The 14850-nt window shown below is 41.6% G+C and overlaps 2 protein-coding genes across 2 annotated transcripts in view; both read right to left on the bottom strand.

Annotated features, from left to right (window-relative positions):
- LOC104037878 (collagen alpha-4(VI) chain-like) overlaps positions 1-14569 on the bottom strand; it is a 51567-nt gene extending 36998 nt beyond the window's left edge. The window contains 13 exon segments of the mRNA XM_075705005.1: positions 2780-3129; positions 6889-7280; positions 7282-7450; positions 7902-8117; positions 8120-8311; positions 8314-8423; positions 8765-9368; positions 10051-10578; positions 10581-10640; positions 11886-12473; positions 13814-13816; positions 14444-14543; positions 14546-14569. Coding sequence (XP_075561120.1) covers positions 2780-3129; positions 6889-7280; positions 7282-7450; positions 7902-8117; positions 8120-8311; positions 8314-8423; positions 8765-9368; positions 10051-10578; positions 10581-10640; positions 11886-12473; positions 13814-13816; positions 14444-14543; positions 14546-14569 — 3336 coding nt within the window.
- On the bottom strand, positions 12834-13518 carry LOC142592938 (collagen alpha-1(XII) chain-like). The gene is given in 2 exon segments (XM_075705633.1): positions 12834-13259; positions 13261-13518. Coding segments are annotated over 2 exon segments (684 nt in total).
- Positions 14570-14850: the final 281 nt, after the last annotated feature.

Raw genomic sequence — 14850 nt, 5'->3', positions numbered from 1 at the left:
TTAATTTATTACCAATCAAAACAGAGTAGGGTAATGAGAAATAAAACCAAATCTGAAAACACCTTCCCCCGACCCCTCCCTTCTTCCCAGGCTCAACTTCACTCACAATTTTCTATACCTCCTCCCCGCAGTGGGACAGGGGGATGGGGAATGGGGGTTGCAGTCAGTTCATCACACATCATCTCTGCCCCTCCTTCCTCCTCAAGGGGAGGACTCCTCACACTCTTCTCTGGCTCCAGCATGGGGTCCCTCCCACAGGAGACAGTCCTCCATGAACTTCTCCAATGTCAGTCCTTCCCATGGGCTGCAGTTCTTCACAAACTGCTCCAGCGTGGGTCCCTTCCATGGGGTGCAGTCCTTCAGGAGCAGACTGCTCCAGCGTGGGTCCCCCATGGGGTCACAAGTCCTGCCAGCAAACCTGCTCCAGCGTGGGCTCCTCTCTCTCCACGGGCCCACACGTCCTGTGAAGAGCCTGCTCCAGCGTGGGCTTCCCACAGGGTCACAGCCTCCTTCAGGCACATCCACCTGCTCCGGCGTGGGGTCCTCCCCAGGCTGCAGGTGGATATCTGCTCCACCGTTAACCCCCATGGGCTGCAGGGGCACAGCTGCCTCACCATGGTCTGCACCAGGGGCTGCAGGGGAATCTCTGCTCCGGCACCTGGAGCACCTCCTCCCCCTCCTTCTCACTGACCTTGGTGTCTGCAGGGTTGTTTCTCTCACATATTCTCACTCCTCACTCCAGCTTTCTTTTTTTGTCCCATTGGTTTTTTTCCCCATCTTAAATAGGTTATTACAGAGGCGCTACCACTGCTGCTGATGGGCTTGGCCTTGGCCAGCAGCAGGTCCATCTTGGAGCCGGCTGGCATTGGCTCTATTGGACAGAATATTGGCTCTATCTTCTCATACAAGCCACCCCTGTAGCTCCCCTGCTACCAAAACCTTGCCACACCCAATACACATAACTGTAGGCCTGGGCTTGATGCTTTTTTTTGGTGATCTTTTCATTTTAAAAACATGGAGGGGGGTGGAATGTGGGGTGTTAGTGTGGGCATTATATATGTTTACAAAGCTTTCATTTATACAAAGCTCTTGTTGGAACACATCCAAGTCTTGCTTTGTCAAAAATGCTGGAATTAGGTCCAACTCTTTTGGTGAAAAACAAACAAATAATAGAGAAAAAAAGAAATGCAAACCACAGAGAATCAATATCCCTGAGGAGGTTTATAACTAAATCTTTACAGAACAAGCACATTATTGCTCAGGAGATTAAATTGTGGTTTCATGTGCATTCTAAAGTCTTGTATTTTCAATTTGCACATAAACAGCATCAGAAAGGAGTATTAATCCACTGGTAAAGTGCCAAGATATGCAGCATATTTATTGCTAGTAATAATGCATAAACAGAAAGAAGCTTTGCTTAACTCTTCAACAGAGATCTAACAGCATTGGCAACTAGGAGAAAAAAAGCACTGCTTTCACTTGTATGTCAAACAAGTTCTCTCTACTGAGGCCCAAAAGAAGCAAAATCGTATGTGGTCATGTTCCCCATTCACAATAAAACGACATTTTAAGAAATCTTTGGGAAAAAGTAGTATTAAATATGTACCAAATTACAACCTAAATTGGTAAGCCATATCTATGCAAATGCTGTAAAAAAATAGAATGCCAACTTGCATCTGAAAACAGGGGAATTCATAACAATATGGCTTTCTCACACCACATCAGATTAAAATTAACATCTTACAAAAGTTAAAATAAGGTTCATAGAGGAAATCCCTTATGTATTTTGCAAGGGCTAACCTGTCCTTCCTCAGCAGGAAGGTCTGCCTGCATGGAGACCTTACTAAGTGATAATATTCAAACAGCTACAACAGGACATGCTCAGTGCTTTACTGAGTCAGTGCCTTATTAAGAATGAACTGTCTGGGCAATGACCCTGAAACTCTCCAATGAGATCTAACTTTCTCTCACCTAAGTGGAAAGATTTCCCATTCACTTCAGAAGAGATCAGATCAAGCCTTATGCTCTCCCTTCACCTCACTTCAAGACAGATGAATTAACTGCAGCATCTATGTAGATTTTCCTGATCATCAGTTATCCATGAGCAGAACTCAGCTTTGTCATTTGAAATTATTCAACAAGTTAACTACAGAAATAAACTTATGTCAACAAATTTCTTGGATGATGTTTTCTGTGACTTCTGCTTAGAGCTGTCATTATTCTGGACAGAGATTCAGGATCAGGATTTAGAGTTTCTGAAAGAGAACTGTTTCCACTACTTGAAGTACAAAGACATTCCATAGTAAAAGAAGGGTTTCTCTATGAATTCTCATGATCATATGTATTAAACCAAATGTTCTGGGTACCGTCTCACTGCAGGAGTGCCTAGGGAATCGGAACTGATATATGCAGTTATATCAGGGCAAAGGAAAGAACAGGTCATTCTATATAAACATAAGGAAACACTTTTTTACTGTGAAGGTGACTGAGCACTGGCACAGGTTGCCTAGAGAGGTTCTGGAGTCTCCATTCTTGGAGATACTCAAAAGCCATCTGGACACAGTCCTGGGCAGCCTGCTCTAGTTGCCCGTGCTTGAGCAGGGGGGTTGGACAAGGTGACCTCCAGAGGTTACTTCCAGCCTCAACCATTCTGTGATTCTGTTTATTGGATTCACCAATTCCTGAACTACCTTTTTGTCTCCCTGGCGTACTCAGCATCACTCTGTAAACGTCAAACTGCATAATTTTTCCAACATACACATTCACACTATTAAGTTACCTTAACTTTAGCAGAGGTCACGCTAAAGAACTTCTCCTCCAGTGCCTGTAAGAAGTCTGCATTCAGGTAGGTATCCACAGTGGTCTGTGCATCTAAGAACTTCTGGATGATATCTTCATCATAGTCTTCAAAATCAGAGTCAAAGATGAATTGTTTGGTCTGTGCCAATACTTGGAACTTGAATCTAATGTTGACTGGAGAGCCAGCATTACAGCTGGTATTTGGCAGTGATTTCATCTGGAGTAAAAGCTTGGGGAGGAATGCTTGCAATTTCTGTTTCAGAAGCACTGTGGATGCTGGCTGCATGCGCCTTGAAATATCAATTGCTATAGAAAGATCTATGTCACAATCTGAAAAAAGTAGAAGAAATGGGAAACTATAAACATACACTGTTTGTGATCCTGTCTTTTGTCAGAATCGTGGGAGAGAAACAAAATTCAATGTGGTAGATTTAAAACCAGAAGTCGGAATCAGTGAGATGGTGTTTTATGTTTATGAAAAACCTGTCAGCCCACCAGTTTCAGTGGGGCTAATGAACTTGCAGATACTAAGGATTACATTACTGGACATATGTACATACCCAAACTGCAAAACAGGTCACTGTTCTCCAGCTGTCAAACGTCCTCAAAGGCCCTAATCTTGCAAATGTTTCCGTGAGCTTTGCTACCAACTGAGAATGTGCAACACACATTCCAATTGCAGTGGGAAGCTTGATGGCCACCTGTGCTTTATCACTTTGTCACAAGACCAGATGATATATACAAATGTAAGCAACAGGCCAAAGAAACAAACATGGGAGAAAGAGGCAGCATTGCCTACATGCAATGTCATATCTCCACTGTGAATAACAGCTGCTGTAAGATGAGGGCTACCTCAGTTATGGAATCGCTTGCATAGCTCCTGATAACAGCAAATATTGTGATGTGGTTAATTCCTCCCTCCTCACCAATCATCTTGCCCTCATCAAGCAGCTAAACCACTTGGCTTATTTCTTTCATACCTTGATTCTTCATGCGTCAGTCTGAATTTTATTCTGTGCCCCTAGATGCATTATCATCCATTGTTGTACCTCTGCAAGGAAGTCAGAGGCATGCAGTTTTATCTGTAAAATAGCACTCTCCTTAATTTTTTCCTTCTTCACCCACTGGCTCTGAAACACTTACCCAACACAATGTTGTTTTCCATGTTTGCTAGTTTGGGCTAGTTCCTATTGACCATTATTCCTTCTAAGCTTCCTTACAGTTTTCTCGGTTTTCCCTCACTCATGAAAAAGATGAATGAATGAAAAGCTCTTTAATGAAATAAATCCAGAAATAATTTCACCTCAGAGCAGCCACCATTATGTTTCAGTATTTTCACTTGTGGTACAAACTGCCCCCTAGAGGGTATGATTTGCTGGTAAGCAGCATGAAAATCTTTAAATGTAAAAGGTCATCTTGAATGAGTTTTTATGGCTAAAAAGGCAACATTCAGGCCTCAGAGCAACATAAGAAAACTATACAGCTTTTCTGTTTAGTCCACAAGAAAAAATTTATCTTAAACAGTTAAATATATCTATACAACATCCCTCAGTCATGTCGCTTAGCCAGGTTATGAGGCTGCACATCTGATTTCAAGGTTCACAGAACACCTGTGATGCAAAGGCCATCATCAGTTCAGGGAACAGCATTTTTCTAATTGTGAGGGATGTTTCTGATTAAACATTTCCATGAACACAAAATTTATTGGATATTTCTTCCAGTATGTGTTCATGTCCAGCACACAAACAGTATGTTTTCATAATGAGATTTTTCTGAGATCTGGGTATTTTTAACCACATAATTTAGAGGCAGTGTGAAGGGCCACCATGGACTCAGCAGTTTAGCCCTGACAATTGGTCATCCACACTGCCTAGCTCTTAAAGCATTCCCTGCCAACTCCCCAGTGTACCAGCAATAATACAAAACCAGCAGTAAAGCATTCACTTTTGTGCTACTGTGTTGTGCATGAGAACGTGTAAAACAGCTTCTGGTAGGTATCACTCTGTTGATAATCTGTATTTATTTGCAGGACTAAACACTTCTGTGTACCTAACCTCTTTTTCTAGCCACTTGTTCTCCCACACACATCCACATTGTCAAACTGCCCCATCTTACTGCTGCAAAGGTATCTTTTTCCCCTGTTGATTTTCCATACTTGAATTCAGTTTTTTAAATTTGAAAAAATCTAGCAGTTTATAAGAGAAGGTGACTGGAGAAAGGGGAATTAATAGATTTATTACAGGAAAGAAGGTCAGTGAATATAGGAAAACAGATGACAGGACAAGATAAAACAGGCTTCACAGGAAGTTGATTGTTGTTTTATGAGACAAATTTATGCAGAACTGAACAATACATACATGCATCGGTGAGATCAAAGCCAATATGCTTTCCCAAACTTCTCTCTCTCTAAACAAGTGTGCCTATATACATATCAAGTTTACTGTTGCATGTCCCATTAAATCTCCCTGTTGCCTGGCCATGAAACACCAGGAGGTGCTACTGCATCAGCCACAGTCACGCTGTTCCATGGCAGCACACACCCCTTCCACAGCAGCCCTCTCTCTCTCTGCTTTCAGGAGCCGGGGATGCCTTTTCAGCTGGAGGTTTGCTCAGCTCTCGATGGGGAAAAAGATGGAGTTGGGGTGCAGAGCTCACAGTGGAACAGGCTCAGCTCTCCTCCTCTCTGAAAACCACCCATGTAATTCACACAAAGTAGCTTTAGGAGGGAAGGCTCAGCTCTTTATTTTGGCCCCCAACACCCCAGCAAACACCAGCCAGTTTTGCTGTGTTTAAGATCTCACAAGCCCAGGGTGCAGGAGAGGCAAAGTTATCTATTTGTTCAGCTGCTGTTACAAAAAGCCTTAGACAAGCAGTGTCATCAACCCTGTGTTCCTTTCTCACAGTAAGTTTCTGGTCACTGAGGGAATGAAACCTGGAGAGCTGGGCAGGATCAGTTTTATGGTATAACAAAGAGAACAAAGAACATGTATCCAACACATGTAAAACATCACCTATATGGTGAAAACACAGGGAAGACAACAAGGAGCTCTAAAGGACAGTCACAGTCCCTGTAAGGATGGGTACAGAGAGAAGAACCGCTCCAGCACTGTCTCCTCCTGCTACCCCCAATCAATGCTATCCCCTTACACCACAGTAGGTCCCCCTCATCTTCAGTAGGAAGAGCTCAGCTTTTTGACTTGTCATTCACTACATTTTTATTTTTGCAATTTAACAAACACATCTACAGTATTATCTTAATACATAACTGGCATGAATATGTAATTTTAAAGAGCAATTGTGTATGTTTTCTGCTTCAGACTTCCCACATCACAGGTGACTGATACCGCAGCACCAAGTCAGAATAAACTCAGATACAAAACCAGCATCTGACATCTGATAAAAGTTGCTATATTAATCAAAGGCAATACTGAACCCTTATTTTCTTTGGGGTTGGGAGCTTCTCAGGCTGTGTGGCATCCAAGCTCTGTTGCCACCAAGAAGATTTAGTAAAAGATACCACCTCCTGTTTTGTATACAGGGAAAGCTTTTGGGTAGCATCACAGTGTTAATGTGGATTTGCTGCTTACACGTTGCCAAGACCTCCCACATATCCAAGGATGGATTTTCTCACACCTCCTCTCCACGGTGCCTCCATGAGACTTAAGTTTTGTCAACAGTTGCTGCTGACTGGGACTGTCATGCTGAAGCTGTATGGTCAGTTGTAGATGACAAAGGTTTTTGGAAGGCTCTTTTTTAAATACCACTGAATTGTCTGTTTCTCTCTTTTGATTAGGATATATTGGGCATATCTGCTCTGGCTCCTTTCAGATACTGAGGAGCTATGAATATGAACGCTAGATGTGAAGCACTGTCTTAGCTCAGAAGCTATGTACCATAGCAAAGAGTGTAGTGGTTCTTGACTGAAGCAAGGCGCAAGTCTAGAAAGTTGCAAGACTGAGTAACCTGAGCAGTATTCTTTGGTAAAACAGTTGCATTGCTGTCCAGCTAGCTCAGGTACTTTTATCAGGGACTGCATGTAGCCATGTGGATATTCGCTATAGTACACTCAACAAAACATTTGTTACTTACCCTGGCTAGGAACATCTTCGGATTCACAGACCTGATTAACAATATTCCTCTCAATGGTTTTCAGTGCATCAAAGTTTTCCACTGTGAACACTCTCTTTGCATCACCAGCTATTAAAAGCAGCTCAAAGGAGTTTATAAACCCTATGCCAACTGCAAAGACATGGATCCCATCGCTTCTCAAAGCCATTGCTACATGCTCCACCCTGTCAGCAGAGTACCCGCCTGTAATCACTACAAGGTTCTGTGAGGCTCCTTGGCTCTTGTGGCCCCCATTGGCAGGCTGAAAAAGGCTCTGGACAAGCCTCAGCCCTTTGCCAATGAACGCAGAGGACTGCAATTGCTCTATTCTGTTGATCTGTTCCTTTATCATGGTGTCAGTATAGAACTCATTAAAATTCTGTCTGGGGCTCTTGGCTGTACTGGACTACTCCAACATGTATTTTTTCCCTAGAAATAACAAAGCTGTCCACAACTTCCAACATAAAGGTCTTCATGACAGAAAAGTTACTTTTTGATATGCTTTCTATCAGGAGTACCAGATCTGCCACTTGACTGCTGCAAACTTAGGGAAAAGCAGAGGGGAAAACAAACAGAAAAAAAACCCTCCAAACAATTAGTAAGGAACATAACCTTGGCAGTGTTTAATCTTTTTCTTGTTCTCTGCAGTCCTTTAGTCACAGAAGCTGTTCACAGCAAGGCCATGCAAAGCCAACCCATCATCTATCCTACTTCAACCCAGAGATCTTCCATGCATAGATAAAATCCATCCTTTTCCACTATTAACTTGCAGAAGAAATCACAGATCTTTACGTATCATCTAAAATATCAGCTGGGAGAGTCGTAACAAGACAGAGCTTGTAACCAAAGACAGACCCTCAGCTGAGGGAGGTCAGACTTTACCTACCAGTAAGTCAGATTAACTACACCACTCACCATACTCATCCTCTTGCTACCTGAAGGGCCACTGTGAGGAAAAACCCCACTTGACTGCTGTGAAGACAGCATGTAGGTACCCCTGAAGTGGAGAGAATTCTTGCCTGTAACTTTCATTGCAGAACTAGAGTTCCCTAACATTTTTATTGGCAGTGCATCATAGCTCTGTGCAAAGAGTCATCTTTCTTGACCTTCAGTAATCTCTTCAAGTTCTGCTCTGCTTGCTTTGTTCACTCCAACAGCAGTTAAGTTGATTTCACCTCCCTTCAAAGCTTTTATGGTCATGGGAAGGTTGGCTCATCCAATGGTTTTTCAGTTGGTTTATCAGTAATAAGGATCCTCATGACAGCAAGGAAAGGTACACACCCACCCTAGTTCACACCAAATCTCTGCCTGGCAAAGCTCAAAGCTCTTCCTGTGAAGGGCTGTCCTGACAAAGGCTTCAAGTTGAATACTGCTTCTGTACTCAGACTCAGAGGAGAGTGGGAACTTGAAATTTACACACACCAATCACTGAGTCATTAACTACTGCTTCTATGAGGCAGTGCACATTTTTGAACTGCAGGTCTGTAAAACCAGATGATCCATGCACTACATAAAGGCTATGGGGCCCCTAACCCCTAAGCCTGGCCCTAACTCCTAACTCTGACCCCTGACTGTGACCCCCAACCGCTGAGCTTGACACCTGACCATGACCTCCGATGCCTGAGCCTGACCCCAGACCCCTGAGCCTGGCCCCTGAGCCTGGTTCTAAGCAGGTCAGCTCTTACCTTGGTGATATTTGGGTCAATCATGACCAGAACTTCATGAACCTTACTAAAACCTTTCTGAATGTTAATTTCCTCTTGCATTAAGTGCAGATGGTGCACATACCAACAGCAAGCCTGGCAGTTCTGAAACGACAATTATCTATGCACTTCTTACCTTTTTTCATTCTCGCAACTGTAATGGGACTACAGACGTTTCTGTCACAATCTCATTACCAAGCTGTTTCTTTATTTTCCATGCAATATTTGACAGCTGTAGAAAAAACTTCAGGGTGGTGACATGTTTCCTTGGGGGACAAGTTGCAATTTTATCAAGATTGCTACTCTGTGTGATATTCTGGATGCTCACAGCATAGACATTAACACCTTTATGTCTTAGTTTAGGTGCTGCTTCAGTGTAATCATCCAAGGACTGGCCATTGGTGATAACCACAGCAATTTGCTGTGCTCCTTGCTTCTTCCTGCTGCCTGCTTCTTGAGTAAAAACCTTCTTCCTCAGGAATTCAATGGCTGCTCCAGTGTATGTTTGCCCCCCTCAATATGGTAAATTCTTCAAGTAGTTCAGGATTTCCAATTTATCCTCGAATGTGTCCAGGGTGAACTCTAGCTTTGGTTCATTACTGTACAGTACTAGCCCAACTCTTACATTACTTGGACCAATATCTAGGGCATTAACAATTTTTAACAGAAAGGCCCTTATCAGCTGGAAGTTTTTTGACCCAATTTTGCTGGATTCATCCACAAGAAACACAATGTCTGCAACAGTCACACTGGAACACACTTAAAGCAAAGTAAACAAAAGGAAGGTAAGATTAATATAAGTCACACCATGGGATAATTGGTGGGACAATCAGAATAGGTTATTACAACAAGGATCATCTCAAGGTAATATGCAAGATGGTGCTACAATAAAACATGAAATCTAAATCCCTATCAGTGCTGAAGAGCAGAGATTTATGTATTGCTTTTCACAGTAAAAGAAATCCCTGAAACAAACAGCATGCCTTAACCAGCCCCTTACCCACACTACAGGGAAGTCTGCAAGAAAAATGCTTTTCTCACTCCCCTGAAGAGTGACTGCTAACCAGGACACCTCTGGATATTATGGAAGCTATTCTGTGATTAAATACAAACTCCCTTATGGCAATTTTCTACAAACAAAATTCAAGCAAAATTGTCCTGCCAGTCAAACAGGCAATTCCACTGCAGCTAACCCCTCTAGACCACTGCCCTGTTCCCCTTGGTTTACACAGGTAATTACAACAAACTGTGCATAGGCAAGTATTGCCACCACCCAGACAAAGGTGGTAAATATTTTGTCAATATAGCACCTCTGTAAAAGCAGAACTGCCAGCCATTTGCACTCTGTTCTTCCCTCACAGCCACCTGAGAAGTTGCTCTGGATTACTAGCTAGTTAGAAGCTAGTCAGGCTGCTGTTTTCGCTCTGGTGATCCACCATACCGGCTGGCCCACTTGGATCAAGGTCAGAAAGCCTCTGAAGTGAGGCTTCCATATCACTGACAATGTTTTGCTGGAGAAGGTCAATGCTCTCCCCTTCATAAGTCTGAGAAGTCATGCTAGAGGAGGCTCTCACCTTTTCTTCATCCTCAAAGTATCCAGCATCAGCTGAGACAACTTTTACTCCCACCTCTTCTAACATCCAGGCTGCCTCCATGATACTGTCTCTGGATCCAGAGGGCGGGATGATCACTACAACCTGTGGAGTGCCTTCACTGAGCTGGCTTCCAGCACTGTCCATGAAAATGGTTTCCTGCAAAAACTCCACAGCACTTCCAGCCTTTGATGAGCCTCCAGTGAATGTAATGGTGTGCTGAATGTGGTCAAGCACCTCTTCTTTATTTTCATGTGTGTTCAGTAAAAACTCCACCTGTCCTATGCCACTAAACTGGGCTAGGCCAATCCTATACTTGTTAAACCCAACATCGAGCTGTCTGACTATTTGGGAGATGAACTGTTTTACTTTCCCAAAGGCCTCATGTTCTCAGTGGAGTCAATAAGGAAAATAACATTAGCATATTGTTTTGCAAATGCTGCACAGAGGGGGAAAGAAGTGACAGATGAGTTGCTGAAAGGAATACTGTTAATCTATACCTAGACCTGGCTTTCAATGTAAGCTAAACGAAAATTACAACCTTTCCATTGATCTCCACAATTTTAAGTTTAGACTGAAGTTTTAAGTCTACAGCATACCATTAAGCATGCTATATAATCGCTATATTAATAGCGATTCTAATTGCTATGCTATATTTTGACAAATTAAGCAAAGAATTCTAGCAAAGTTACCCCTGCAAAAAAAGTCCTAAGAAAAATTCTAACTTCACTTACAGTCAGTGAAAAGAGATACGCATATCTGGAGGGCACATCAGATGCAAGACAAATGAAACTGGACCTAAATCTATCCTTCGGTGTAACATTTTATGACAGAGAAGGGGATTAAAGCCAAGTGGCTAACTACCAGCACAGTCTGTAACCCCTAACCTTTTCTCATCATAGTGAAAAACTAGTGGGGATAGCCACACTGACCTCAGCAAAACCAGAAAAAAAGTTTCCTTTTTAAATTAAAACTACAGTACATTTTAAACATTCATCATTGTTTTAAACCCCATTTTTTTTTAAATTTTAGTTTCGCTACTATGCCTTTTTTATATCCCTCCCCCTTTCACCATTCAACAATAATAGTCCTTGAAGAAACAGGAAAAATACATTTTCTGTGAATCTTGCTGTTCAGCAAATGTATTGAAAAGATGGGAAAATATGGCTTTCCTTCATTTTTGTCACTCCTAGAATGTTTAACTTCAGAATTAGGTTTTTGGAGCAATTAAGAGAGTTACCAAAAGCATAGCTTAATCAAGAAATAATTCTCTGTTAAACTGTTCAACGACATCAAAACAAAATGTTTTCTAAAAAAAGCTCCACCAGCTCCAATGAGATGAAATTGAGTGTAATTCACAGAACCTGTGAATCTGACCCTTATTTTCTTTTCAATACATTAAGGCTCAGATTACAGAGAGGACTGAGCATAAGCTTACTTTCCTACTTTAACAATTAAACCTCGCTGGCTTCAACATAGACGCTGAAATGTGTTTAAAAGAACAGGGACATCATCCTGAACTGCAACCTAACTCAAAATCAGCCCCATTGTTTTCAATCATGTTACATGACAGTAACACTGATGTAAACAACATCAAAACCAGGACCACTTTCTTTGCACCCTATTTTCACAGTTACACAGTATGAGAAACTGAAATGGCACAAGTGTAAGGACAACTTCTTACCTTCTATTTGACTTTCAATTGCAAAGCAAAACTTTCCCAAAAGTCTTGTGGAGAGGTCTTGAAGGTCATGAAAGCTGCCAGTGCTGTACAGATACTTACCAAAAGGTTTGCTGGCTATTTGTTGAAGCTCCGCTGTATTCTGGACACCAATTCCAACAACATAGGGGGAGATTCCTCTGTTCCTCAGCTTCCTGGCAGGCAATTCAACTTTATCACTGGATTCTCCACCCATGATTAGAATGGCTACCTGCGGGACATAGCCCTCAGCTTTGCTACCAGCAGGTTCAGTGAAATACACTCTGCTGACAAAATCCAGAGCTCTCCCTGTGTAAGCTTCTCCACTCCTATATGGCAAATTCTCAATCTGCTCCAAAACATCACTTTTCAATAAATACTGATTCAGCAAGAATTCTTGGTAAATCTCATCACTGTATTGTGCCAGCCCAACTCGGATCGCATCAAGGCCAACATCAAGACACAAAACCAAGGTGGAGAGGAAGTTCTTCACGTTCTGGAAGTTCTCCTGGACAATACTTGTTGAAGTATCCACTAAAAAGACAAGATCTGCCAATGTGGCTTTTCTGCAAGCTGCCCAGGGAAGATCACATAGAAGAATGAATTACTGCAGTTTCTTCTCTAGCTTTGTTCACGAGCAAGGAAGAACTGACTGTACATTTTATCATTCATGAAATACATTACAACTGTGTTGTGTGCTTCTGCCGTCCCCTTCCTCCCTTCACCTTCCCCCTCTCCCACCATTATTTTGAATAATTTAAAGGCAGACAGGTACTCAAAATTTATCGCAGTTATGAGTTGATATTATTGAAAGCCCGTTAGCAATATATGGAAGATGCAAGAAGTTAAAACCTGTATTTTGGCAACACAATGCAATTCCATGTACTTCATCTATACATAGAAAAAAATAAAGCTGGGAAGAAAACAGCTCTTTCAGGACATACCATAGGCAACCTGGGTGACTGGCCCAGCTATCTCCTCTAGCGTAGTACAAAGCATCTGTAGAATACTGTGAGAGAGTCCCTGCAGAGAAGCAAAATCTTCTACTTCATAGACATGCTTATCAGCTAGCTCACTAGCTATTTCTTGAAGCTTAGACAAAGGAGAACCTTTAACACCTATGGCGTACAATGTGATGCCAGCACCCTTGATTGCTGTGGCTGGGTTTTGAACATTATCTTCAGCCTGTCCATTTGTTATCACCACAGTGATTTGAGGAACCCCTTCTTCCTTTTGGCTACCAGCACTTGCTATGAAGTGATACTCTAGCATCAACTGGAGGCTCTGCCTAGTTTTGGTGCCTCCTCCTTTGTAATGTAATTTCTGTATCTTCTGTAAGATATCGTTCTTGTTATAGTTAAGTGTTCAACAAGAACTCAGTGTATGGCACATCACTGTACTGAATCATGCTAACACAGATTTTGTCTTGCCCAATATCAAAGCCATTGACCATCGTGTACAAGAAGTCTTGCATGACCTTGAAGTTCTTTGTCCCTATACTCCAGGGTCCATCTACCAGGAAGACAATGTCTGCTATAGAAGCTTTCCTGCAGACTGAAGAAACATTTTGTAACTTTCCTGTTTTCCTACAGGATGTGTAATCTAATGGAAGAGTCATTTTGCCTCCTGATCGCTTTTCAGAATCCAAGACCTATTGGCCTTTTGCAGAAAAATACTTCCATCTATCCTGGTAAATCCTCAGCACCCACTAGTTCCTTCTTTTCCCCTGTTCATCATACAGGCAGTCAGAAGCAACATCCTTCTGCAACACCATTCTTAGGCAAAGGAAAGATACTGAAATTCCCAACACAATTTCCATACACAGCGTGCTCAGAACTCGTATATAGTAAATGCATATGGTAATTGCTGTACACACTTCTGTATGTGAACCACAACCATAAGAATGCATTGACCTGCTGTCAAGTGAGCCCAAAGGAAAAGTTACTCATGCACTTCGAGCTCCATTCTGCAAGCATACATTACTAAATATTTATTATCTGAAGGGAAAAAATAAATTCACAGCAACTTAAACAGGACTAACCACATTTACTTGTAGTAAATACTAAACTCACATGTTTCCAGACCTTTCAGAAGCATATGGTACTAGTAGGGCATGGATGAAACAGTTATTATTTCCTTAAACCAACAGTCATGCAGAAAATGTTCTGTAACTGGACAGAACACTTTCTCAAGCTGACCTTCCAGAAGACCTGACTACCAAAATAAAAATGCTAAATCCCATCACTTATCTTGTTCTTGGTGGTCTTATAATTGTAAGTTTTTCATTGCTTTTGAAAATACAGAACCTCAGCACACATGAACAAAACCAGATTTTAATGAGCTGTTACCTTTAATTTTGCATTTTTAGGACACTATCTTATCCTAGTTTAACTATATCTTTCATAAAAACATACCATGTTATCCCTAGTTATACAAAGAATAAACTGCAATCAATTTTTCATCTCTCTCTTGCATTGGGTATAAATGGAAAAAAATTAATTTTGCTATCAACTTGAAGAAGAGTCATTTCTTTAGTGTATTACCGGTCTGCTGTGCATCTATAGAGCAGAAGCTGGAAACAAAGAGAAGAACAAGAAGTGGTTTCCAGTCATCCATTTTGAAAACCTCCCTAGAAAAAACAAAGAAAGACAGTAAGAAATACAGAGCATAATTTCCTCAGAAAAAGATTTTTAATTGTGTGAGAAATCGGTAAGTGCATTTTATTAACAACATGGAGGCTTTCTAGCTGTATGCAATTTAAAGCAGCACTTTAAATTCATATTTTCTTCCCTCAGCTTTTAACATACAGGCTTTGAACACAGAGCTGTTAGAGTTTGACACTGATGTACAGCACATAACTGAAATGAACTGTTCACTCCTCTGCTCTCACACAATCATGCTTTGTTCTGATTCACACAGCTATATTTACCACGATCCAAAATTCAACTAA

This window comes from Pelecanus crispus, chromosome 2 (assembly GCF_030463565.1).
Source record: "Pelecanus crispus isolate bPelCri1 chromosome 2, bPelCri1.pri, whole genome shotgun sequence".
Taxonomy (NCBI): Eukaryota; Metazoa; Chordata; class Aves; order Pelecaniformes; family Pelecanidae; genus Pelecanus; species Pelecanus crispus.
The sequence above is the reverse complement of the archived record's forward strand: the minus strand, read 5'-3'. Positions and strand labels throughout refer to the sequence as shown.